General features: G+C 23.2%; 10 protein-coding genes across 10 annotated transcripts; 4 read left to right on the top strand and 6 right to left on the bottom strand.

Moving 5' to 3' along the window:
• Nucleotides 1-411: 411 nt before the first annotated feature.
• Nucleotides 412-3,569, bottom strand: PCHAS_1426000 (conserved protein, unknown function; the record flags this gene model as incomplete). The annotated part of the gene is made up of 6 exons (XM_016799644.1): nucleotides 412-457; nucleotides 628-733; nucleotides 1,136-1,163; nucleotides 1,285-1,378; nucleotides 1,490-3,189; nucleotides 3,567-3,569. 6 exons carry the CDS (start codon nucleotides 3,567-3,569, stop codon nucleotides 412-414), a joined length of 1,977 nt encoding a protein of 658 aa, XP_016654906.1.
• A 1,992-nt stretch (nucleotides 3,570-5,561) lies between these two features.
• Nucleotides 5,562-6,465, bottom strand: PCHAS_1425900 (mediator of RNA polymerase II transcription subunit 21, putative; the record flags this gene model as incomplete). The annotated part of the gene is made up of 3 exons (XM_016799643.1): nucleotides 5,562-5,708; nucleotides 5,926-6,252; nucleotides 6,379-6,465. The coding sequence occupies 3 exons, from the start codon at nucleotides 6,463-6,465 to the stop codon at nucleotides 5,562-5,564; spliced, it is 561 nt and encodes a 186-aa protein (XP_016654905.1).
• A 935-nt stretch (nucleotides 6,466-7,400) lies between these two features.
• PCHAS_1425800 (PUB domain-containing protein, putative) lies at nucleotides 7,401-8,837 on the bottom strand (the record flags this gene model as incomplete). Its single annotated transcript, XM_736533.2, has 1 exon — nucleotides 7,401-8,837. The coding sequence occupies one exon, from the start codon at nucleotides 8,835-8,837 to the stop codon at nucleotides 7,401-7,403; it is 1,437 nt and encodes a 478-aa protein (XP_741626.2).
• Nucleotides 8,838-10,537: 1,700 nt separating this feature from the next.
• On the top strand, nucleotides 10,538-11,756 carry PCHAS_1425700 (translation initiation factor SUI1, putative; the record flags this gene model as incomplete). Its single annotated transcript, XM_739192.1, has 4 exons — nucleotides 10,538-10,919; nucleotides 11,087-11,232; nucleotides 11,390-11,572; nucleotides 11,667-11,756. 4 exons carry the CDS (start codon nucleotides 10,538-10,540, stop codon nucleotides 11,754-11,756), a joined length of 801 nt encoding a protein of 266 aa, XP_744285.1.
• Nucleotides 11,757-12,070: 314 nt separating this feature from the next.
• PCHAS_1425600 (ABC transporter F family member 1, putative) lies at nucleotides 12,071-15,799 on the bottom strand (the record flags this gene model as incomplete). The annotated part of the gene is made up of 1 exon (XM_739191.2): nucleotides 12,071-15,799. One exon carries the CDS (start codon nucleotides 15,797-15,799, stop codon nucleotides 12,071-12,073), a length of 3,729 nt encoding a protein of 1,242 aa, XP_744284.2.
• Nucleotides 15,800-16,837: 1,038 nt separating this feature from the next.
• Nucleotides 16,838-17,923, top strand: PCHAS_1425500 (GDP-mannose 4,6-dehydratase, putative; the record flags this gene model as incomplete). The annotated part of the gene is made up of 1 exon (XM_739913.1): nucleotides 16,838-17,923. One exon carries the CDS (start codon nucleotides 16,838-16,840, stop codon nucleotides 17,921-17,923), a length of 1,086 nt encoding a protein of 361 aa, XP_745006.1.
• A 448-nt stretch (nucleotides 17,924-18,371) lies between these two features.
• Nucleotides 18,372-19,063, bottom strand: PCHAS_1425400 (40S ribosomal protein S16, putative; the record flags this gene model as incomplete). Its single annotated transcript, XM_016799642.1, has 2 exons — nucleotides 18,372-18,764; nucleotides 19,022-19,063. 2 exons carry the CDS (start codon nucleotides 19,061-19,063, stop codon nucleotides 18,372-18,374), a joined length of 435 nt encoding a protein of 144 aa, XP_016654904.1.
• Nucleotides 19,064-20,676: 1,613 nt separating this feature from the next.
• On the top strand, nucleotides 20,677-21,476 carry PCHAS_1425300 (60S ribosomal protein L13-2, putative; the record flags this gene model as incomplete). Its single annotated transcript, XM_738421.1, has 2 exons — nucleotides 20,677-20,916; nucleotides 21,069-21,476. The coding sequence occupies 2 exons, from the start codon at nucleotides 20,677-20,679 to the stop codon at nucleotides 21,474-21,476; spliced, it is 648 nt and encodes a 215-aa protein (XP_743514.1).
• Nucleotides 21,477-21,919: 443 nt separating this feature from the next.
• On the bottom strand, nucleotides 21,920-23,008 carry PCHAS_1425200 (conserved Plasmodium protein, unknown function; the record flags this gene model as incomplete). The annotated part of the gene is made up of 6 exons (XM_016799641.1): nucleotides 21,920-21,950; nucleotides 22,077-22,158; nucleotides 22,299-22,383; nucleotides 22,476-22,525; nucleotides 22,629-22,698; nucleotides 22,868-23,008. The coding sequence occupies 6 exons, from the start codon at nucleotides 23,006-23,008 to the stop codon at nucleotides 21,920-21,922; spliced, it is 459 nt and encodes a 152-aa protein (XP_016654903.1).
• Nucleotides 23,009-25,619: 2,611 nt separating this feature from the next.
• On the top strand, nucleotides 25,620-26,351 carry PCHAS_1425100 (DNA/RNA-binding protein Alba 1, putative; the record flags this gene model as incomplete). The annotated part of the gene is made up of 1 exon (XM_735750.2): nucleotides 25,620-26,351. One exon carries the CDS (start codon nucleotides 25,620-25,622, stop codon nucleotides 26,349-26,351), a length of 732 nt encoding a protein of 243 aa, XP_740843.2.
• Nucleotides 26,352-26,914: the final 563 nt, after the last annotated feature.

The raw sequence follows: 26,914 nt of genomic DNA, 5'->3' as shown, positions 1-26,914 counted from the left end.
TGCACATGCTATTAAAACTCGAAATGGTATGTTTTAATTAAAATCGTGTTTACTTTTTAGCTGAATTTTATAATTTATAATTTTTATTTTTAATTTTATAATTTATAATTTTTTAGTTTAATTTTATAAAAGAACAAACTGCGCTTTCTCGAGAAAATATATATATTTATAAACAAAATATACTATATTTATGAACGAAACACTTTTTACTCTTGAAAAAAAATCTAATATGTATGCATGTATTTGTTATACACATATAAAAACATCATATGGTGTTTAAAATTAGATAACTGTGCGAAATAGTAAAGCACTATATATATATAAACAATTAAAAACATAAAACGCACAAAACATTAAATAATTTTAAGGTAAATTCAATATACTTTTTATTAATAATATAAACCCCCATAATTAGTAGGTCCCATATTGATTTTGTCTTCTCCTTTGCTGTTGCAAGCTGGAAACATGTATATATAAATATTATATGTAAAAATGTAAAAATATAAAAATTATAAAGAATATATAAATTTTCAAATACAAATAAATAAAAAATACATAGTATTTGTACAAATAGTAGAAAATTATGTATATCTCTCTTTTTATTATTTTAATTTTTTTATTTATTACAAATAATAATCTGGATCTTCTGCATTTTTGGTGTGGATATTTTTAGAATTTCCACTGTTATCAAACTTATCATGTTCATAATCATCGTTGTATGCATTCATATTGTCTAAGATGGAAAAAATTTTGTTTTAGTATATGTATAAATGGAAATAAAATGGCATCCGTATATGCATATATACATACATGACGCTTTTTAAACAACATATTTCTTCCTTTATCAATGCATTGAATGTTGAAGAAAGGATTGAAATAAGCATAATTTTTTTATTCTATTCATTTCAATTTTTTTTCTTTTTTTTACATAATTTTTATCAGTTTTATCATTCATATGCATTTGTTGTTCCCTTTTGTCACGTTGTGCATTCTAGTATATTTACAAATAATCAAACGAATATATACATATACAGATTCACATATACATAATACAAATCAACTTTCCGTATTTTGTGCAAATAAATGTAATTTTTTTCTTTTTTTAATTATTATGAATGAGAAATCAAATAATTACTATTATCATCATCTGATTTGTAGTTCTCCTAAGAAAATAAATGGGAATAAATATGTACAAGTGAAGGAATGCAAAAAATAAGGATTCAAAGGATTCACAAATTATTATGTATTAATAATTTTCTTTTACAAACATAAGTAATATATTACCTTCATATTAAAATTGTCGTAGCTCTTTTCCATGCCATCACAATTATACGAGTCATTTTTTCTCTTGATGTTCATATTGTGCCCTTGATACATTCTATTGAAAAAGAAAGAGTAAAACGAGGTTATATAAAATGCATATTATTTAATATAGAGGAGGTATATATAGTAAAAATATAATATGAAAATTTTTATTCGATGGAATTACTTCTTATTATAGGCTCCCATAGGTGATGAAATGGGCATATTTTGTTGATAAATATTATTTCTAAAGTTTGTATTGTAAGCTCCATTGATATATGGATTCATCATGTTGTTTGAAATATTAGGGTTAACATTAATGGGCATGTTTGCCATTGAATTTTGTACATTTTGTGATAAATTATTTGGAATAACTTTAAAATTATTAACAAATGGGAATTTTGCTTGTTTATAATTCATATTTTGATTAGGCATATTAACATTATTTGCTTGCATATTTAAATTAGTTGGTGGTGGAGGTGGCAAATTGACATTCCCTTTTTTATTTAATCCATATACCATATTATTTTGCATCATATTATTTTTATATTGTTGTTGGAAATCATTTTTATTTTGTTTATTTTTAAATTTTCCACCTTTAAATTTATTCATATTCATTAAATTATTCATATTTTTCATCATATTCATATTATTCATATTCATACCCATAGGTGTATTCATCATGTCTTTTTTAATTTTGTTATCCCCTTTCCACCCTGATATTCTTGGATCGTATTTTAAAGTTAATCTGGAAATTAAAACGCTTTTACTATTTACTGAATATAATTTAAATAAAAAACATTCATTAACATGCCCTAATTTTTCAATTGGATAATCAAAAACTTGTGGTGGAATTTTTAGAACATTATATTCATCAGGATCTTCTTTATCTTTTGCTTGTTCTGTAGAATTTTCTTTTGTTTTTTCATTTGATTTATTTCCTTTTTCTTTTCCATCATCATTATTATTATCATCATTTTTGTTTGTATTTTCTGCAGTTCCATTGTTTTCATTTTGTTCATCATTATCATCTTGTCTTTTCTCATCTTCTCTCTTTAAATCATTTTCATTCTCTTTGTTTTCTTCACCTTCTGCATTATTTTCTTCCTTTGTTTGATTTTCTTTATTTTCTTGTGGCGAACCATTAGGAGTATTATTTTTATTATTCGTATTTTCTGTCATCTTAAAACAGTAATATTTGCATGTTTTTACCCAATCAGGTAATTCGTTAACAATTGGCATATTAAACAAGACAGGTAACCATTTTTCATGATTAGATAAATTTAAATAATAATCTTTACTATACTCTCTAGATATATTACAAAATTTAGCTAATTTATGAGGTTCAATAGGTAGAAATGGTAAATTCGATTTTCTTTTTTCAGGATCATTATTTTTTTCTTCTCCTACTTGATTCTCATTATTATCATTAGTGTTTTCATTTTCATTATTTGCAGTTGTAGCAGTTGTTTCGGCGGAGTTACCATCAAGCTTTTGATTTTCTTCTGGAAATAATAAATATACATAACCATCTGGTTTTATTATATTTTTACTACTTTTTAAAAAGCTAAAAGTAAATAAATTTAAACGTAATTTAAACATTTCTGTTTGAGGGTCAATAAAATCTGGATGCCCATGAAATGACAATCCAGGTAATATATAATATAGCACATCAAAAGTATTAGGTGCAAATTTCGATTTGAGCTGTACAGGATTAATACCATAATGTATAACAATATTTTTATTTAATTCTTGGATATTATTTTTAGCTTCTTGCTTTAATTCATTTTCTTTCAAACAACTGCAAACCTCAACAACATCATTTTCATGCTCTGTTAAAAAATCGTTACAAAAGCTAAAGTTTTCATCCCCAAATAATAGTATTCTCTGCATAGAAAAAAAAAGAAATAAAGAAAAACAATAAGTAAACTACATACAAATCAAATGGAAATGTTATAATATTAATGCGAAGAGAGATATCTTTTGAATGTACAGCAATGAAAAGATTATTTAGCTAGGGGAAAATGGAAATTTTCATAAGCCTAAGCATATATATTATATGATGGAAAAATGAAATAACCAAATGCCCTTATTTTCCAAGGTATTATTTCAAGCAACACTTTTAGTTCACCAATTTTTCCATTCACGTTTCCATCGAAACATACGTTTGTGTGCATTATTATCCAAACGTCGTTATAGTATGCAAACACCCTTCACTATAAATATGCTGTTCTTTTTTTTTTTTTTTTTTTTTTAATTCTTACCATTTTCACATAAGGAAATTTCAAAAAAGATAAAAATAAAATAATGAAAAAATAATAAAAACTTAACAATGAATTAATATAGTTTTAATTAATAATAATCAAATATACGGCGTCTTAATTAAAGAAACAATTTTTTAAATATTTTTTAAGTTACAAATTATAGTATTTCACGTAATTATATATAAATTTTCCGTTCTCTAATTTACAATTATATATATTTTTTTACTTTTTTAATAAGTTCAACAACATATATAAAAATGTATATTCCCCAATATATGCTTTTATTTTAAAATTTGGGTATTTTAATTTTTTACAATTTATAATAATATAGCTTGTTCTTTTATTCTTTTTTTATAATGCATAAAAATATGTATCATATATATTGGGTATTTTTTATCATACATATATATAATATAAAAACGAATTTGTGAAAATATTGTGTTTTTGTAATTTCATAAAAAAAAAAACAACAATTAATAATATATATAAGAAAATAACCTATATATTGCAAGCGTATTATTAAAATACATATATATAACTTTACTTTGTTATATGTTAAAAAAAACGGTATATTTAATATTACCTATATAAAATATCTTATGCTTACTAAATAATAAACTGAAATATACTCCTTATATAATATATATTATAATGTGTTTTCATCTAAAAAAAAAATTGTAAAATAAGTACATGATATATATGCAGTAAATTTGCAATTAGCAATAAGTACTATAGAGAGGAATACAACGTTTGAATTATATTACCTTATTTATAAAATAATTTGACCGCCGTTCTTTAATTTATAATATAATCATATGCATATAATAAGTATCGGCATGTTTTGTGAAATATAAAATTTATAGGTGTATTGAAAACGGAAACAAATCTAAAATAATATATATTATAAATTTGGGTACTTTTTAAAAAATGCAGATTTTATAGATTTTCAACATTCAAACAAATTTATATTATTTTATAAAAAATTAAAGATTTACATTAAAAAGTTTTATTTTTTTTCATTATCTTAATTTTGTTAAAAGCTATGAATTCCAAAACTTTTTAAAAAAATATCACAAGGGAGAAAAGGAGTATATAAAATAGTACGCATGCGTAGGTAAACTCCATATAGATAGATCGGTGGGCGTTGTTAAAGAAATTTTTATTTATTAGTATTATTACAAATTGTGGAACATAAAAAATATAAGTTAGAGAATTGTAAATAACATATTACTATAACCTTTTTTGTACTTATATAATAATTATTTAATACCAATTTATTATATATATGGTTGTATTATTTGCTTTATATTTATAATGTTTTTTTTTTGTACTATCATATGTTTATTCTAATAAATTTTTTATATTTGTTCTGATCAGTTTCCGCTTTAATATATTAATAATTCGCAATTATAAATAAAATGCAAAATATACCTAAATTATTGTAATTACTATATGCTCTGTACTTATATACAAATTTTGCCTATATATATTTTTTTATTAATAAAAAGGAAATAGTAATATGTATATACTATTTAAAACACACATTTAATAAAAATGTATATAGAAAAGTTCGAATTTTCATACTAATTATTATATTAATTACTACGGTTGATAGCAAAAATAAAAAAAAATTATTTTTAGAATTTTTCAATGAGACATAGTTTGTATCGTAACTAAAGAAATGAGAATGATGCGAATCGTAATTTATAGTTTTATGGGTTATATATATTATTTGGAAAATATCCAAAAAAAACGTGTTTATATATGTCACATTTGTTTATTTAATTATTTATGTCTATTATTTTATTTGAAAAATTGTAAAGTTATTTTTCAAAATTAGTTTAAAACAACAAAAAAATAATGATGCAAAAAAAGTTTTAAAAAAATATAAAGGACAATAAAACATATATTTTTTAAACTCTGTTCCAGTTATTGATGGTATTATAAATACCGAATATTGCTTATGCCATATTTAGAATAACAGATATTATTTAATTATTCCTCTATGTTAACAATAAAATTTCGTAAATTTTCGGTAGCATAATTATAAATATAATCATATTCTTTATAAAGTCTTTTTAATTCCTCTTTAGAATCGTCCTTTATTTTTTGAAGGCGTTTCATTTCGTTGCATACTTGGTCCTGTAAGAAGCAAGTAAATGATATCAAACATGATAAAATAATGCATGATAAAATAATGCATGATAAAATAATGCATGATAAAATAATGCATGATAAAATAATGCATGATAAAATAATGCATGATAAAATAGGTGGTAATAGTAGAAGGACATGCTCGAAGCGAGTCAGAATTTATTTATAATTATTTGTAAAACGATTGGAATGGCTTTTATTTTACCTCGTTAATTTCTGAATCTGGTAACTCATCAATAGATTGGTCTATCATTGATAAAATCAAATTCATTCTTTCTACTCGATCTAAAATTTCGTCTTCTGTTGATTTATCAAAATTGGGTTTTATAAAATATTTTTTTTCCACATTCTGAGTTTGGTCTATTATATTATCCGTTTCGCCTTGTTCGCCCAATTCACCATTTTCTTTTCCTTCCGTTTTTTTTTTTCGTTCTTCTATCAAATTGATAAAATGAGCGTATTCACTCAAATTTTCTGGAACAATTTCGAGTTCCTTAAAATCGCCAGCATAAGATAAGTTACTAAAAACGTCCTTAACATTGAAAAAAAAAAAAATTAATATAATACATACTATTGAATAGGGGGAAAAATGTATATATGCAAGTGTGTATATTTCCAATTTTATAAACATGCATGTTTATTCATTTATAGGGTTTACTATTATTGAGTGTAAGCAATTGTTTAGCAAATTCTGTAGCTTCTTTATGGGATCATTAGTTTGTGGCGAAACAAAATTATTAATCATTTCTTACTAAAAAGTTTTTTTTTTTACTTTCAAAATAAAAAAAATAAATTCAATTACATATATTATATATGCTCTTATTTATTAACATAAGGGTATGCTTGAATAAGAGATATGTTACATTTTACAAAAAAATAATTGTATAGTAGGAAAAAAAATCACTGAACCATAGTTCTATACTCTCATCAAATTATAACAACATAAAGTGAACTTTTTAGTTTATTAAAATAGCATTAATTTTTAGATATACTAAATAAATATGCATATATATAATAAATATATTTTTTAAAAACCCGACGTTATGAAATTTATATTTTCCAAACGGAATATCGGCAAATTGAGGGGAACAATTTATAAATATTTCTTAATACACTAAAAAGAAAAATAAATTTATATTATTTATTCGCTTATACACTAAATGGAAAGGCAGTTAAAATTTTCATACATACAGGACATATCACATGGTTGATCTTTAGAGAGATATTTTAACTGGCGCCATCTCCTCTTTCTTTTTTTCATTCCTTTCTTACAACAAGCATTATATATGCAGATATAGATATAGAGAGAGATATGCATTTTCCATTTTAGCCTTTTTAATAACTATTTACAGCTTTCCTTTGAGTAAAACATTTTAATTTATAATTATTTTTTAAATTGGGTATGGAGTTGTAAAAGGTATTTAAAAAAACGAGAAAAAAATAGCCCACATTTTGTGTTAACTACACCGTGGGTGTGTGAAAAATATGTACACCAAAAAATAAAAAAATTCCATAAAAATGGAAAATATTAATTGAATAAATAAGCAAACAACTGCTCGCCTATTGTATTCGTTTTATAAGCTATGTTTGATGCTTTCCAAAAACGATAGCCCAAATTATTAAAATGTATATGTTACAATAAAAAAATTTTAATCCTATTGCATAAATAAAAACCATGTTTTAATCCTTTTTAAACAAGTTTTTAAAAAAGCTTTTTATTTTTTTGCCACCTTTTTTGATACTATTTTTTTCATGTTCATGTTTATTACTAAATAGGCTAGATTTTTTTTTGTCATTTTTGTCCTTATATGCATCATTATTTCTATAGGCATTAAATTTTTCGTTATGTAATTTTCGAATATCATTTAGAGCATTTTTTTCTTCGATATCTTTTTGACGAATACCAAGTAGTTTATTATTAGTGGGCATAATATTATTAACATGTTTTTCTATTAATTTATTTTTTGCTTCATTGTTTAATATTTTATTTGAATTATGGTTGGATAGAGAACTATTTATAGGATCTCTATTGTATGCTGCTTTAGTATCTATATCATTTTTTTTACTAAGCTTAATCTCATTCTCATTATTTGATGAATGAATCTTTTTATTTATCATTGCCATAATTATATTGATAGAGGATAAAACAAATTCAAATAAAATCGCTTCAACATCAGAAAATTCATTTTCAAATTTCCACACCTCATTGTCTATAATTTTATTATTACCATCTTTATTATTATCAGTTTTAGTTGCATTTTCTTGACTTTGGTCATTGGCAATTTCCGTATCACTATTAAAATAGTTTGTGTTAAAGTTAAGAATTTCAAATAATAATTTGACTAAGTTAAAAATATCATCACTAGTTAAAAATGTTTTTTTGATTTGATTATTACACATTTTAATAGTTTTGTATTTTTCATCTTTAGGATGATAACTTATATTACTTAATAATTTATATAGGATTTTAAAAAAATTGTGAAAATGCTCAATCTGTTTATCACTATCAAAATTATTTTTTTTATAAAATTGTAATAATTTTAATATTATTTTATCAAATATCATAATTATATTTGCAAGCATATCTTCATCAATTATATAAAAATTTTTTGAAGTTATATTTTTTTTTATTTTATCATTTTCTAATAATGATTTTTTACTGATTAACTCTAAAAGGGTTTCACATTTGTCTTCCCTTTGTTCAGTCCCCATGATTTCACTATCACAACATTCAGAATTATTAATATTTATCGATGTAGTAACAGTACTAGGCTTAGGATTATTTGTGTCATTTTCTTCAGTTGATTCACCTCTTTTGAGTTTTAGCACATTGGGTGGAATTTCTTTTTCCATATTTTGATAAAAATCATTTCCCCTTATACTTCCATCATCACAATTCGTGTTTTTTTTATGAACCGTACTAATAGGCATATTTATAAAATTTTCAGTTTTTTCATTCTTGGAAAATGTATTTATTACTTCCTTCATTTGTGTATCAATTATATTTTCTGTTTTTTCGTCATCATTTTCATTGAGGTCTTCACGTTTTTCCATATTCGGACTTGTCTTTTCCTCAGCATATTCAATTGGCCTTTGTTCGACTTCTTTAGTATCCATTTTTTTGAATTTGCATTTCAACGTATTTACAGCTTGTTCAATGCTCGTATTTAATGCGTTAAATATGTTAATAATATATAACGAAAAAAATTGGAACTAAAAAATAATATATTTCATGGTGTAAAAAAATTTAAGAGACCAATAATCGTTTTATTAATTATTTATCTGATTTATGCAAAGTTCAAAAATGAAAATAATTAATCCTTTCGAAAATTGGAAAAATTAATTTTCTTATACTTTTTTGGAGTGGCAAAAAAATCATATTCTCATAAATTTATTTTTATTATCGTTTTCTTATGTCTATATTTATGATCACATTTATTATGAGAACCATAATGAGTACACTGTATTTTTTTAAAATAAAAAATTAATAAATATTCAGGCAAAAAAAATAAAATATATATAGTTACTTTATTTTTTTTTTTTGCTCTAAAAGTATAATGGAAAATGAAAAAAAATGGAAAATAAATATATAAGAACAAATATGTATATCCATATATACACAAATTTATGCTTACAATTTAGCTCCCCATTTTTGTGTCAATTAACATGTGCCTAAGCAATATTCTTTTTAATATTTACAAAATTTTAAATAAAAAAAAAAAAATATATATTATCGAAAATATACTACTCTATTTTCAACACAATAATCGTGTATTATTATATGTATGCATGTGTATGCATATTGGCTGCTTAACAAAAGATGGGGTTGATTTTTTGGTTAGACAATTTATATATATAACAATGCGGTATTAGTATTTATCACATATATGGCATACTATTTATACAGCCAAATAATCCTTTAAAGGCTAAATCAGGAAAAGATTATTTAATAAAATATATTGTTCATTCAAAATGTAGACTACTATACATAATACACATTACATAATTGTATAATTTTTAGAGGATGGCTTATGGATCCTCATAAATATGCTTATAAAATTATCGTATGCTATTTCAGGAAATATAGTGATAAATTTTTACTTGGAAATTGATATGATATAAAACGGGGGAACATCCAAACAATTATAAGTCAGGAAGGTAGTATAATCATTTTGCATAATTATTTAAAAGCATAAAAATAAATAATAATAATAATAAATGCTTATAAATTAACAAAAAAAATGATATAAAATATTCTAAGTAAGCTTTAATTTTTTATTGTTTCCTTTTTTTTATAAAACATCAATCTTATGTAATAATAAGGGTGTAAGAAAAGGGAGCGTAAACAAAAACAAAATTAGCTAAAATGCTAATATGGCTATCCATTAAGTATAAAATTGGTTTTATTATTTTTTTCTTTAAACAATTTTTTTCATTTATTATATAAGTGAGAAAAAAAGAATATCAAGTATTTGTTTTATTTAGAACATGTAATATACATGTGCTGGAATTGGCATAGGGGGTATTATAATTGCAAAAATTAAGAAAAGGGAACGAATAAATAATATGTATTATATATACATGTGCATATTATATTTGTGAATATAGTTAAGGTTATAAACTGTTGTGAATACAATAGTTATGTAATTATAGAAATACAGATGATGTTTTCCATATAAATTAAGTATGGCAATTATTGTTTCATAATTTAATATTGTTTAGGTTAATAAAAAAATTAATTTGTATATATAATTATATAAAACTGAAGAAGTGATAAAAATTAATAATACGTTAAAAAATTTTGGTGATATATAAAAATGGAAGACTTAGAAAAAGAATTCGATAAAATTAAAATAAAACATGATGATAATGAAAGTGATCAAAATGGGAAAGAAGAAAGTGGAGGATCATCTATAGGAGTAGAAGAAAATGATGAAGAATCTGAAAAAATATCGAATCGAAAATTAAGATATTTAAAAATGAAAGATAAAAAGGAAGAAAAAATAAATAAAAAAAAACAATCATCCAAAACTAATTCTACAAATAATATCAAAAATAATCAAAATGATGATAAAAATATAAACTCTTCTCAATCTGATTTAAAAGATGATAATAATATTAATCAAAATAACACAGCTGAAGATGGCACAATAAATAATGAATCCATATATCAACCTATTCAGGTTGAATATTGTAAAGGTAGTAACCACATTTTTGATCTTACCATTGCATATGCATAATTTGTATACTCTTAATGCATGCGCTATTTGCTGACTAGCCATGACTAAATAAAACATCGCCATGTAGTAAGTTGTAGACATTGTATTTATACCATGTACATATTGTTTTTCCTTTTTTGTATACAGTATGTGGAGTACCATATGAATATTGCGAATATGGAAATTCTTTTAATGAATGTAAAGAAGAAAATAAAGATAAGTATAACTATGATATGGCTACAAGCAATGCAGAAAATAATAATAAAAAACAAGCCAAAAAACCTTCTCAAAATGTAATACAAAATTATTTTATCATTTTATTAATTCACACATAAATATGTTCATTAACTATTGTAGAATAGTATTTTTCGTAAACCCTCACAATTTCAAATGTGTTATGTTAATATTAGATCTTACATTTGTTTATTCGTTTTTCTTACCCTTTTATAGATATCTCAAAAAATAACAATACAAAAGACAACGAAGGCCCGAAAAAAAACTGTAACTGTTGTAAAAGGATTACATGCATATGCAAAGCTTGATAAAATGGCAAAGATATTTTCCAAATTTTATGCATGTGGTGCTTCAGTTATAAAGGGCACAAACAATGCCCAAGATCAGATAGACATACAAGTAAGCATATTAATTCTGTATTTTTTTTTTTTAATTATAAAATATATTACTCGATATTTTGTGATATATGCCATCTTTTTTCATCTTTTTTTAGGGCGATGTTGAACATAACATTGTTGATGTCATAATGAAGAATTGCCCCGAAATAACGGACGATATTTTTGTAATTTTACCCCCCAAATAAATTAGATATATTTTTTTTTAGCATATGTATGCATATTTTATATAAACTTTAAAAAAAACGAATTCATTGTATCTTTAAAAAGTTAGAATAAAAAAAAAATTATTAAAAATAGATTTATTTTGACATTATTACAACAAATAAAAAAGAAAATATTGTTGGTATATATTTTAATAATATCCCATACACACAAAAAAAAAAAAAAAAAAAGATGTTTGACACGGTTAATGAGTAAAAGCACAAAAGGTTCATAATTATTTATTCGCATGTGATAGAAAGTTTTCACAACATTGTCTATAACATTAGAAAATGTTGTTTCATTTTTTCCATCGTTTCCAATTTTTTATTTTTACTTTTCCTGATAATCCCTTTCCACCAAAATTTTTTTTATTAATTTTTTTTTTTTCAAAAATTTCTTCTTCTAAAGGGTTTATTTCTTCAAAGCTTTTTCTTTCACTCTTGTCTTTTTTCAATTGATTTTTTAAAAATTCTAAAATTTTAAAATCATAACTATCATAAAGTTCTTTTCCATAATTTTGTCGATTTAGTTCTTCACTTTCTTTGTTCGTTTCATTCAAATTGTTAATTAGTGTATTATTTATTGCCAACTCATTAGTATAACCCATTTTTTCCATATTATTTTTTATTTCCGGATTATGAGCCTGAGAAGTGGGATGTTTCGTATGTATTTCATCTTTGCTATGAGCAGAATCATTGGTCTCCATATTTTTAAGAGCACTAAAAGAATTTAAAATAAAACTGTAAAAATTTTTAACAAAATCATTGACATTATAAAAAGTAAAAACATTTTGATAATCAAATATGTATATAATTTTATGTATATTATTTAGATTATTAATTATGTAAAAATCATGAGTTGTTAATATATAACTTCCTTGATATATATAATTTAAAAAATTTAGTAAAAGGTTTTTTAAATATATATCTAGATTATTATTTATTTCATCTAGTAATAATAAATTTGAATTTTTTAAAAATAATGAAAGAAATAAAATACGAACTTTTTCCCCACCACTTTTTTCAGTAATTGATGTTTCACTATCAATATAAAAAATTTTTAATAAAGATTTTATTTTTTCATCTATATTAACATTAATATTGTCATTATAATCTGGTTTCGTTTTATTTAAAATATAATAAAAAAATACATCTTGATCAAAAGGAGTATCATCAAAATCTGAGTCTTCTAAAAAGTTGATTGGCTGATATTTTACTTTTTCAATTAAATATTTAAAATAATCATCAATATCTAAATTTAGTTTTTTTATCATATTCTGTTCAAAATAAGTTAATAATACATTATTAAAATTACAATTAATATTTCCTTCAAATCGTATATTTTTATCTATTGCAAAATTAGAACCTGTCTGATCTTCTTCTACCTCATCAAAGCTGTTACTTATATTAGTATCTCCATACACATACATACTTTTTTTATTATTAACATTTTTACCATCATCATTATTATTATTCATTATAAGGTTATATTTATTGGTTAATATTTTAAAAAGTGTTGATTTACCTATTCCATTTTTTCCTAATAATAATACATTTTCATTACTATTAATACTTAAATTTAAATTTTTAAATATATATTTTTTTCTTCCCTCTTTTGGTATTCCAAAATATTCAGATTCATTATCATAATTTTTATTATCTAAATAATATAAAGAGAAATTTTGAAACTCATATAAGGTAACATTATTTGTAGAATATAATTCTCCTGTTTTTATTAATTCATTATTTTTTATTTTTTTACACATATCTATTAAAATATTTTTATTCATTTCTCCATCTACATCATTAAATTGGTTATAGACAAATGTTTTTTCATCAGTTTCGTCAATTGATGTAGATTCATCGTTTTCTTCCGATGTGTGTTTAGTGTTTTCCACTTCGGAGTGCTGATTTGGGTCCTGTTCCAATGAACTGCTTTCATTTTGATAATCAGATAATTCGTTTTCATCTATTTTGTAGGCTTGGCTAGCTTGGCTTTTTTTGACACTTTCTTGTTCATTCTCTCTAAAAAGGATGGTCTGATTTTGCTTACTATTTTTAGGGGGGAAAGCCATGTATTTATTTTCACCCCTCTTTTCATTCTTCTTACTATAAATTAAGTTATAATACATATGCTGATAATTTAATGTCATATTAAAAAATGTGTTATAAATATTTTGATATAAAGATAATTCTTCTTCCTTTTTTTTTAATGAGCCTTTTAAAAATTCTTTTTTATTATTTTTTTTAATTTTTAATATAGAAGCATTTAATTGATCTATTATTTTTTTAAGCTCTTCCTTTTTTTTTTTTCTGTTATTAAATAATATTTTCATATTATTTAGATATTGACTATAGTTGCCTTTAAAAAAGGTTAAATTTGAATTGGGTTTTCCAGACTGTTCATTAATGGTAGACAACATAGGATGATCATTAATTTTAGAATCTTTGATGTAGTCATTATTTTGATTGATCTTTTTTAAGAGAGAAATATTACTAAAATCTATGTCATATCCTGAAATTTTATTGAAATCTAATATTCGGTTACATAATTTACTTATTAGGAAAAAATCATGACTAGCCAAAATAATTCCAATGTTTGTATATTTTAATGCATATTTAAATACGTTCATAATAAAAAATATATTAAATATATCCATATTATTATTTATTTCATCTATTAATAACAATTTTGGCTTACTTAAAAGGAGTAGCAATAAATATACACGAATAATATATCCATTACTTAAGTCACATAATTTTATATGTAAAAAATTTTTTAAATTTAAAATATTTAAATATTTATTTAAGTTCATTTTTATATTATTTATATCTTTAAAAATGTCTTCCTTTTCATTCATATATAATTTTAAAACATATTCAAAATATTTCGATTTTAAAAATTGTTCTTCCTCCGATGAAATTTGTGTTTCATCAATTTTGTTATCCTTCTTTCCATTTTGTTCGTTTATTTCACCAATTTTGTATTTCTTTAAATAATCTGAACTTTTATACATACTAATATTTTCTTCAATATAATTTAAGATATCATATTTTTCTAATGTGCGTTGATAAAATTTTAAAACCTTTTCAAAAACGGTGACATTATTATTTCCTAATAGGTGTATATTCTGTTTAAAATAAAATATATCGTTTTTATAATAAAATATTTCACTATTGTAACTTTCTTCATTTTGTTTATTCAACTTTTCAAAATCAGAGATACTCATACTTTTTATTAAATCAGGCATAGAACTTAACTTTAATGATTTCCTTTTCATATATGATAATAAGTTATAAAAAGTTGTAAAATCATTTTTATTAAGCAATGAGTCTATATATGAACTAAGATCACTTTTTATACTATTTATTGAGTTGTCCTTTTTTACATTATTATTAATTATTATATGTTTATTAGTATTTGCTGAGCTTTCAAAAATCAAATTCAAAAGACTCGATTTCCCACACCCATTATTTCCAATTAAACCAATACATTCTGATTTATTCAAAGTTAAATTTAAATTATTTATTAAATTTTTATTTCCTATTTCATAATTTAAATTATTAATTGTTAATATTACATTATTTTTATCTTTTTTATTATAATTTTTTTCTAACACATTATATATATTAATATTATATTTTGGTGATAAAATGGTGTATTCATCAAGTTCTTCCAAGTTCAGAAGTTTTTTATAATCGTTTTTTTTGATGTTCCACCAATCATCACTTTCTTGGTCAGGCATATATTCCTCTACGTCTACAACATCACAATATTCTTCATCATTGCCATAGTCGTCCGTATGCACATTTAGGATAGGGAACTTTCCCTTCTCTTCTTTACATAAAATTTTCGGCACACTCTTTGAATTTTCATTTTTTTTTCTTATCTGTTTTGTATAATTTTTAGATATAGAGTCTTTAAAAATTGAGCTACTTAAAAAGCTTTGATTATTTCGACCAATCTTTATACCGTTACTAAATAATAAATAGTATATTATCACCCATATTAACAATTCAATAAACATTATATTATACGCCAAAGGAAAGCATTTTTATACAAATGAAAACTTAATCACCTTCCACACATATCCCCAATACATATACATGCATATAGTTATAAACTTATGCAAAAATATAATTCTTCGCTTTTTAGTAAATCATAAAATTCAATTTATATGAAAAAATTAAAAAATTCTAAACATATTTGATAATTCACAGTCATGAGCAATTAACCATTAAATTATCGTCTATTGCTCCTTATTGAGGTTATAAGATTTTTATGCATTTTTGAAAAAATAGGTGAAAAAAAGTCACAAAATTGTGAAAAATGCAATAAAAAATTGAATTTAAAAATAAACAAATTTATTGAATTAAATAAAACTAAATAAATATAACAAAAAAAAATTTAATTAAAAAGGAAAATATCCACATATCTAAATTCTCGGAGGATAGTATAAAGGGAAATTAAAAAAAAAAAATAATAATATGTGAAAGTACCATAGGAAAAAAAATGTATACACCATATGATATTTTTATTTCATTACCAACTTTTTAGTTAATATTTTTTGTTTGTATTTTTACAATCCTTTTGTTTAAGAATATTTATATATTTTTTTTTGTAAGCCCAATTTATAATATTTCATTTATTCTTAAATAGTTTGTCAACCATCCAAAGCACACTCAGTTGTACTGTGTAAATAATATAAAAAAAAATGTTGGGGAAAATAACCCAATAAATATGCTTACAATATGTTCAATTAAAAAATGTTAACATATTTTTTCGTAGATTTTATTGTTTATTTTTTTACAATTTAATTAAGTTCAATTTGTATGAATAAACATATGTAATGTCTTTTTTATTCCTAAGAATAAAATTCAGTCTTATGTAATTTTTTATTTTGAAAAAAAAAAAAAAAAAAAAAAAAATGGTTTATACTACTAGCTAAATAAGGCATTTTTTATTCGTCTAGCTATATTTCAAGGTGTTTCACCATTTTTTTCGTTAAAAAAAAAAAAAGTTTACCTCCATACTTTTCAACCAAGTCTATACAGCAAAAAAATACATGGCCCCAGTTGCACTAATATTTGGTATCACAGGACAGGATGGGTCATATTTGAGCGAACTACTTTTAGAAAAAGGATATGAAGTTCATGGGGTGATTAGGAGGTGTAGTACATTTAATACAAAAAGAATAGATCATATATTTGAAAAATTAAATTTACATTATGGTGATTTACTTGATAATAGTAATATATTTTCTTTAATATCTAAAATAAAACCAAATGAAATATATAATTTAGCTGCACAAAGTCATGTAAAAGTAAGCTTTGAATTACCTGAATATACAGCACAATGTACAGCTATTGGTACGTTGAGAATATTAGAAGCAATTAAATTATCAAAGATTGATAATATCAAATTTTATAATGCTTCAACATCTGAATTATATGGTAATACTATTCAAACCGAATGTCAAAATGAAAATACACCGTTTAATCCAGTCTCACCTTATGGGATAGCAAAATTATATAGTCACTATATAACAAAAAATTATAGAGAAGCATATAATATGTTTTGTGTAAATGGTATATTATTTAATCATGAAAGTCCAAGACGTGGTGAAACATTTGTTACAAAAAAAATTACAAAGGGTATAGCAAAAATATTTAAAAAAATTCACACTGTTATTATATTAGGAAATATCGATACATTTAGAGATTGGGGTCATGCAAAAGATTATGTATATGCAATATATTTAATGTTACAACAAACAACTCCTAATGATTTTGTTATCTGTTCAAATCAACATCATTCCGTTCGAGAATTTTGTGAAATTGCTTTTGCATTTGTAGGACTATATATAAAATGGATTAACAAAGGGATGGATGAAGTTGCAATAGATCAATATAATAATATAGTTATTAAAAAAGATAAAAAATATTATAGAGATTCAGAAATTAATAATTTATTAGGGGACTGTTCAAAGGCAACAAATATACTTAAATGGAAACCCAATTATAATTTTATGCAATTAATATATGATATGTTAAAACATGATTTTAACGAATACAATTTGGAACTTGACAGCTATGATACGTGCATAAATCGGTATAAAAATTATAAAACCGAATTGGAAAATTTGGCTTGAAAAATAGCCATTCCATATTGCCTCAATAGGATGTGCATAACATCCTTTTTGAAAAACCCCAATTCAAGCATTTTCACTAGTCATAATTAATACCTTGTCATATAGCGAGATTGATGCCGATTTTTTTCGACCATTTTATTAAAACATAAATTGTATTTAATATTGAAAAAGTTTAAATTTGTTTTATTATTATATACACATCAATGAAGTATATATATGTATATTATATACAAACGTATAAATATGCATAAGGTAAAAAGTTACATGTTTATAAACGAAAAGTTTTAAATATCATGAAATTTCTAAAATGTGATTTTTTTTTTTCCAACTATATCTTCGTCACAACTTTTTATAACATAATTAAATTTTTTTTTTTTTTTCTATTTTGTATATCATTTTAAAGGTAATTTTTATGATATTCAAAAAAAATATAAAATAAAATAAAGTTTTATCTGTATGATTTTTGGTATCTTGCACGTGCACCCTTACCACCGAATTTTTTGGGTTCACAACGTCTTGTGTCTCCTACTAATAAGGTTCTGTCATATCTTAACAAGGTATCTTTTAATTCTTTTTTTGTTGATTCATCTACATATTTTTGATAATATGAAATGATACCTTTACTGATAGCTTGCCTGATTGCATAAATTTGAGAAGTCTGACCTCCACCCTTAACACGAACACGTATATCTAAGTTCTTTAATTTAGCAGATCCAATTAACCATAATGGTTCATATACTTTTGTTCTTAAAATATAGGGTTCTACTAAATCTATATTTTTTCCGTTCAATTTTATTAACCCTTTTCCATTGGTTACAGTTGCTACTGCAACAGAGGTTTTCTAAAAATAAAAAAAAAATTATAAATAAATGAGAAATGCACATTTCATTGTATTTAATTGTAGGTTGAGCAAGTAGCATATATCCTCTTTTTGTATTAGCATGCAAAAATAATTAGTCACTGCTCTTGGGGAAAATTATGAAGCCAGTACAATCGTGCTAGCACATAATATGCCAACCCCCAGTTTATGTAATGACTAGCTTTATATATATATGCATGTACGTATCGAAACATTTTAGTGTAGTAGTTGGAGCGTACCTTTTTTCCGAATGTCAATACTCTCTTAACTTTTGCTGTCATTTTTCTACAAAAATAAAATTAAAAAAGTTATACATGAAATATTTTCATATATAGTAATATATCTACAGATAAGTTTTTACTTTATATGTAATAAAAAGAGGAGTAAATATTAGTATAAAAAATTAATATTAAAAATGGGTATGCAAATAAATAAATAAATGAATAAATGAACATGCTGCTTATTTTTCAATTTTATGTAAATTTACCATAAATGTATTATTGTTTGAAAGTAATAAAATTTAGGAAACTTAATTTTATTTAATTAAAATATTCTTTTTATAAATTATTTATAAATAAGCATATTTATATTTATATATTATTTTTTGTTTTTTTTTTGTTATTATTTTACAATTTTTTTAATATAATTATTACTATATATATATGTGGGTTACATAAATTAAAGTATAAAGGGATGGTATTTTTTTATTTGCAATTGGCCTTAATATATTATTTTTTAACTTATAATTATTAGCTCTTAAAGGAAATAATCGGAAATAAAAATAATATGCATAAAAAATATGGTATATATATATAGTGTAATATATTATATATGCCTGGTATTTAAACAATAAATTATAATGGATTTTTCCAATTGCCGGTAAAAATAAAATAGAAGGTATTTGTAAATTTCTATATATATTATATGCATACATAAGGAAGCACTTTATTGTTTTTTTATTTTTATTTTTCCAAATAGGTAGCATAAAGGAACAATAAAAGGCTATATAATTAATTTAATTTTTTTTACAAACAGTTTAAAGCTCTTACGCTTCCTAAATATTTATGCCCCCTTTTATCACTTGAAAAAAAAGGCAATATTATGAATTAATATATACAAAAAAGTATATACATAAAGATCTAATATAATATTTATATATATATATATATATATAAGCTTATTTAAGATATTCCCTTGGAATATATACATATTAAAAGCTTGTGCATATATTATACTATATTATATAAAAAGCTATATGTTGCAAATTTCGCCTTAATTGCAAATATCAATTGTATGATTAAAAATATTTAAATATATGCTTATATTTTTTTTTATTATATTTTAATTTTTTTTATATTTAAAATTATTACATTATACGAAGCTAAATAAAAAGTTTTATATCTAAAAGGTAAGTTCTTATAAACAAATGGAAAAATTAAAATAAAAAATAACAATATATAATGTATAATATATATATAGTTTGTTATATAATTTATTATTTTCTCGTGTATGATTTTTATTAAATGCTAAGAGAAATGCGGAAAATATTCCTTTAAAACTGCTATAATTAAAAGGATAATAATTATTATTATTTTATATTAAAACAGTTTTATGGAAATTTCTAAAAAGAGAGCACAACGAGCTACTACATTATTCCTACATATACTGTATATACATACATATAATATATATATACAGCTTATGTAGAAAGCGCACAAGCTTAATGCAACTGTTCGAGTAGAAACTGTGCTCTCTCGATTATTCCAAATTTCTTAGCCTATGCATGCATAGCATAATCTTAAACTATTGAATAAGTTATATATATTTTTTATTTTTTTTTTTTAACCCTTTAGCTCTGGTTATTCACCATATATCAATACTTTAATTATTCAAAATGGTGTCACACAATAATGTATTACCAAATGTTCACCTTCATAAATGGTGGCAAAGATATGTTAGAGTAGACTTTAACAAAAATATAAAAAGAAAACAAAGAAGATTATTGAGAGAAAAAAGAAGAAAGCAAAATGGGGGTACACCTATTGAAAAATTACATCCAGTAGTTCATTGCCCTACCCAAAGATACAATTATAAAACCAGATTAGGAAAAGGTTTTACCCTTGAAGAAATAAAGGTAGGCCAACCAAACCGAATAAAGCGGTTTTCCAAGCAACCAAACTGAATAAAGCGGTTTTCCAAGTTTTGTGCTTGACTTGCTTCTAACATGTTTTTGGCATATTTTATCACCGTTTCTTCTATTCATTTGATTATTTTATTTTTTGTTAGGCGGTAAAATTAACCCCTAGTGCTGCTAGAAGCATAGGTATAATTGTTGATAAGAGGAGAAAAAATAGATGTGAAGAATCATTAAAAGAAAATGCTGAAAGGTTGCAAAAATACTTAAACAGTTTAGTTATGATTCCATTAAAAAAAGATAAACCTAAAAATGGTATTGGAGGAATACCAGCTGATGCTACTAAAGAAGTTATAGAACAACATAAGGAAAGAAAACAATTACGTAGCATATTCAAGAAAGGATCTAGTGTTAAACCATTCTATGAAACAATAGAAACTTCTAAGATAGATCAATCTTCCTCAGCATATAAAACATTAAGAAAAGCTAAATTAGCAGAAAGAAGAAAGAACAGACAACAACAAAGAAAAGATATTAAACGTAAATCTAAAGATAATTGAAAAGTATATCAATAATTGGAAAAATAATAATTACATTTTCTGCAATATATAAATACTTGTACGAAATAATATCAATAATATGATGTTATAGAAATAAACATGTTTTGAATTATTTATTTTTAAAAATTATACATTATTTTGTATTGCAATTTTTATTTGCTCCATACTTATTTTTTTTTTTCTATTGATATAAACAACTAAAATTTATAACAAAACATTAAATATATATATTTATTTACCATTTATTCGTTATGTTTATACATTTTGTATATGCACGAATTGGGTAGAAATTTATTTTTAATTAATAAATATAAAAAAGCATATGCAAATTTACAATATCTCAAAGGTTTTTTTTTTTTTACGGTGAATAACCGAAATTGTATGAAATAAAAAAAAATACAAAAAATTACGACTTAATATGTGCACTAAAAATGGCTTATATTTTATCCGCAATGCGTTGGATTTTCTAATTCCCTACAAAAATGATTACTCAACAAGCATGCTAATAAGTAAAATAAACAAAAGGGCAAAGACAAAAAGAATACAATTCATGCACAGTGTGTAACTAGCTAACACTATTTTGTGGTAAACAAATTTTACTTTAAAATTGATGGGATGAATTCCTCGATCTTTAGTCTTACAAATAGTTCCTTTATGTAGTTTTTGCATCTGTTCAATGTTACTATAGAGATAAATAACGAAAAAAATATATAAAATAATGAAAGGAGACTTTTGCATTAGTTGTGAAAAACATGTTTTAGGTTATATCTATTTTTGTAACTTTTGTAAATATGTAACATGGGCTTTTATATATTGGTATACCTCCGATATAGAGTAATTGGACACTAAAATAATTATCACACATGGTTACAAATTGAGATAAAAGGGCAATTTCATTTTTATATCTCTAAAGGAAGTAAAATATGGTATATTAATGTAGGGCATGCTTTTAAAGTGTGTACATTCTTCAACTACATATTTACACATGGTTATGCTTACATTGCTAGTTCGAATAATAAAGATCCTAAGATTTAAGTTTGTGAATATGACTAGAAAAGGAAATGAAAAATAAAAAGAAAATATAATTTATAAGAAAATATCAGGTATACTACAATTTTGTGTATGTTTTTATTTTATATTTTTTATGTTTACTCTGAAAGCGACTAAAAATAATACTCTTAAATATTTCTCCAAACAATATTGAGCCCCTTTTTTCATATTCCTATAAATCGTATTATTTCCAAAATTGTGTTTAACTTATATAATTGATTTTGTAAATTATTGTGAATAAATACATAGTTTTACATATGATAAAAGAAAAAAAAATTATATGTCCTCATATGTATAATATATATAAGCATAGAAAAACCCAAATTATGTAAAGATCTTACTTCCTTAATTAAAGAAGACAATGGTATATTTGAATTTTGCAAAATTTTGATAATATTATTTTTTTCATTTTTATTAGCAAAATTCTCATTATCAGAACAATGAAGTCTACACAAAATCCATACGCTATCTTTTTTCACCATCGTATATAAAGTTTAATTTTGAATGCATGTAAAGATATATCTAATTAGTTAACTAATCAATTAATATGTATATTTAACTATTTTTTATAGCTTTACTACATTTTCCCAAAACACTTATCTTGGTCTACCCCCCAAAAAAAAATATGCACAAACATAACAAATACACACTTACATAAAATTATAAAACATGCTTGTAAACTTAATTTTGGATGTTATATTTTGGGAAATTTATAAAAATGAAAATTTCCAAATGTGGTATCATTAAAACATGTTTTATTTAACCAAGCAAAAAAATAAAATCAATATTTTGTTAATATAAAATAAGTTGTAGTTATTTAATTTGTGTAAATAAATAGGTTGTATATAGTTTTTGTTTAATTATAATTTACGTTTTTTTTTGATAAAAATTTAATTTCTCAACCAAAACATTTTTTTACATATAATAGAGCATTATAATCAAAGTATGACTAAACAATTTTCCATATTTTCTTATATATATAAAATTGTTATTTTTTTATTCATTCATTCATTCACAAATTGGTATGTTATTCAGATATATATATAATAAAAATGTTTTTTTTGTAAATATAGATTCAAGTGTATTTCACAGATGAATCCTAAATAGGTTTATTATAAAGAGGGAAGAAAATGCTGCATTTATTTATACTATAAAAAATATACCGCCATTTTTAAGGTAAACATTTATTTTAATTTTATACATTTTCCGGCGTATTTCTTATTATATATTTTTTAATAAATATTCCCCCCAAAAATGGATATATATAGAGAAATAAAATCGACTACTACATGAGCCTATATATTTTTTTAATAAAATATGTATATATAATTTATGCTGTGAAAAAAAGGCTATAAAATGGTGTCAAAATATATAATTTTGCTTTCCTCGACGTTATTTTTTTTTTATATCCATTTGATAACTATTGGCACAAAGGGTATATTATAATAACATTATTATTATATATATAGGTGTATATTCACACTATTTCAGTATAATTTTTTGTTTAGTATGTATTCCATATTATAATGGTTATTTGGGGAATACGTGAAGAGGCGTGATAATATTAAATGCGTATATATAATAACAATATATATATTGAAAAATAAAAAAAGCTAAAAAAAAATCACATACCCAAAAGAAAGAGCATGCATCCATTTTTTTTTTAATCCTTGTATGTACATTAAATAAATACTGGTTTATATTTATAATTCACATCAGAATTTTGTAAAAATTCGTATATAACGAGATAGCATATTTATATTAATAAATATATATATTTAAAATATACAAGATTATTATATATGTAAAACACCGTTCAATGCACTTTCCCCTTATTTAAAAATATAGCACCATGGTATATTTATTACATATATATATGCTAAAACACCTGTATAAATTATAAAAAAAACATAAAAAACGATATAATAAATTAAAAAAAATAATGGCATATAGGTAATGACAAATTACTACAAATATCGTCAGAATTAAAAAAAAAAATATATTTTATAAAAAAAATAAATATTATAAAAAAATATAATAATTAAACAATGTAAAAAAAATAAGAAAAGAAGAAAACGACGTTAAAATAAATAAGCCAACCGTGGGATTTGAAGCAAAATCTTTGAAAATAAGAAGGTAAGTAACAATAAATTAATAAAATAACAAATTATGTAAAAAAATATGTTAATTTTACATTTATTTATTTATGTTATATTATTATGTTTCCTATTTGTTTGGGTACCTATTATTATTATGTGCTTGTAATTTTTCACTGTAAAAAAAAAGTAGTTTTTTTTTATGAACAGTCATAATATTTATATAACTTTTATATATACATGAATGGAAATAAATATATACAATATATGTATGCTTAATATATAAATGATGTTGGTATATATAAAAAGGTGTTGATATGTGTTATATATATTGGGTGGGAAAATAGGGCTATGTTAAACTACGTATACTATTTTTTTACTTTATTTGAAATATTTTACTTAAAAAAAGGATTATATTATTTTGGTGTTGTTATTTTTAGTATGTAATTATATCCATGCATACATATTTGTGCATATAATTTATTTCGTATATATTATTTCCATACCCACTAATACATATACACGGGCTATATTCATACCCATATAAAGGCGCTATTTTTATATATATAAGCGTTGCATATGGGATATAGTGATAAAGCCTATATGTATTACTACGCCATATATATAATATGGTTGATTATATGAGCACACATAAATAATGTTTACCCCGCTACATATGACATATCGTATATTATATGCGTGAATGCATGTACGTATGTAGTTTCCAACATAATCTCTATATATGCATAATTTTTCTATAGTTAATATATTAAAATTTTTTTAATTTGAATTTTTTATAGAAAACAAACGCGCGCACGTGCACAGACCCCAAAAATAAAAATATATATTATTATATATACATACTAAATAATTAAATTTCCAAAATTAAAAGGATTGTATACAAAAGAAACACTACTTTGTATATACAACAAGATCTAATTTTCACTAATTAAAAAATAATAAACTTATATAATTAAAATAATTTTTTTAAGCAAAAATGAAGAAAGATAGAGAGCCAATAGACGAAGATGAAATGAGAATTACATCAACAGGTCGAATGACCAACTATGTAAACTATGGTGCAAAAATATTAGGAGAAGAAGATAAGAAAAGTTTAAAAATTAAAGCCACGGGAAATGCCATTGGTAAAGCCGTAACTTTAGCAGAAATCATCAAAAGAAGATTTAAAGGATTACACCAAATAACAAAATGTGGTAGCACAGTTATTGCTGATCAATATGTAAGCGGCCAAGATAATAGCGAACATGTTATTCAAGAAAAAACAGTATCCTTTATAGACATATTATTATCAAGAGATCAATTAGATGTAAAAGATGCAGGATATCAACCACCTTTAGATGAAAAATACGTTAAAGAAATGTCCCCTGAAGAAATTGTCAACAGTAGGCCATTTAGAGGAAGAGGTTTTAGGCCCAGATTTTTCCGTGGGTTCAGAGGCGGTGGCCGTGGAGGCTTTATGAGAAGAGGAGGTGGATACAAATTCTTTGGTGACAGAATGTATGACAGTAGAAATGGATTTAGAGATGGTAGAGGATATGGTGGAAGTTTCGGACGTGGTGGAGGATTCAGATCCGGTGGAGGTATGGGAGGAAATGGAAGAGGTGGGTTTAGGGGATTCAGAGATGGAAGAGACGGAGATTACAGAAGTGGACGAGGTGGCTTCAGAGGAGGTAGAAATGGATTCAGAGGTGGTAGAGCCTTATCATAAATAATCAGATAAAATTATAATTTTTACGACTGTAGTAGTATGTATAAGAAAATATATACTTATATATATATTTAATTATTTATATACAAATACGCGCGAAAAACGCTAATAAAAATACATAAAGAATTTAGAAAAATATCGAAATAATTATTCCCCTCCCCTTTTTCATATACATATATATTATATATACATATATATATTATATATATACACTTTTGTTGTACTCCCATCAATTATAAAAGCATGGTATAAATATAAATACATAATTCTACATTCTAGTTATATATACATAACGTGTATGTATTCAACAATGGAGATGGTATTTATACACAATATGCACAACAAAAAAATGCTCATAATCTATATATCTATATTAATAATAAAAAAAATAATAAATGAGAATGTGAATGATACTGTATGATATAATTTAGCACGTGAGAGTTAGAAATAGTGAATAACATATTTTTACAAATTTCATATAATTAATAATACAAAGGCAAAATATATAATATGTGTCTTTTTAATAAGAACATATTATATATCATATAATTGCCAAATATTTT

The sequence above is a fragment of the Plasmodium chabaudi genome (assembly GCF_900002335.3).
Source record: "Plasmodium chabaudi chabaudi strain AS genome assembly, chromosome: 14".
Classification (NCBI taxonomy): Eukaryota; Apicomplexa; class Aconoidasida; order Haemosporida; family Plasmodiidae; genus Plasmodium; species Plasmodium chabaudi.
Note: the sequence above shows the minus strand (reverse complement) of the source record. Positions and strands in the feature narration are given on the sequence as shown.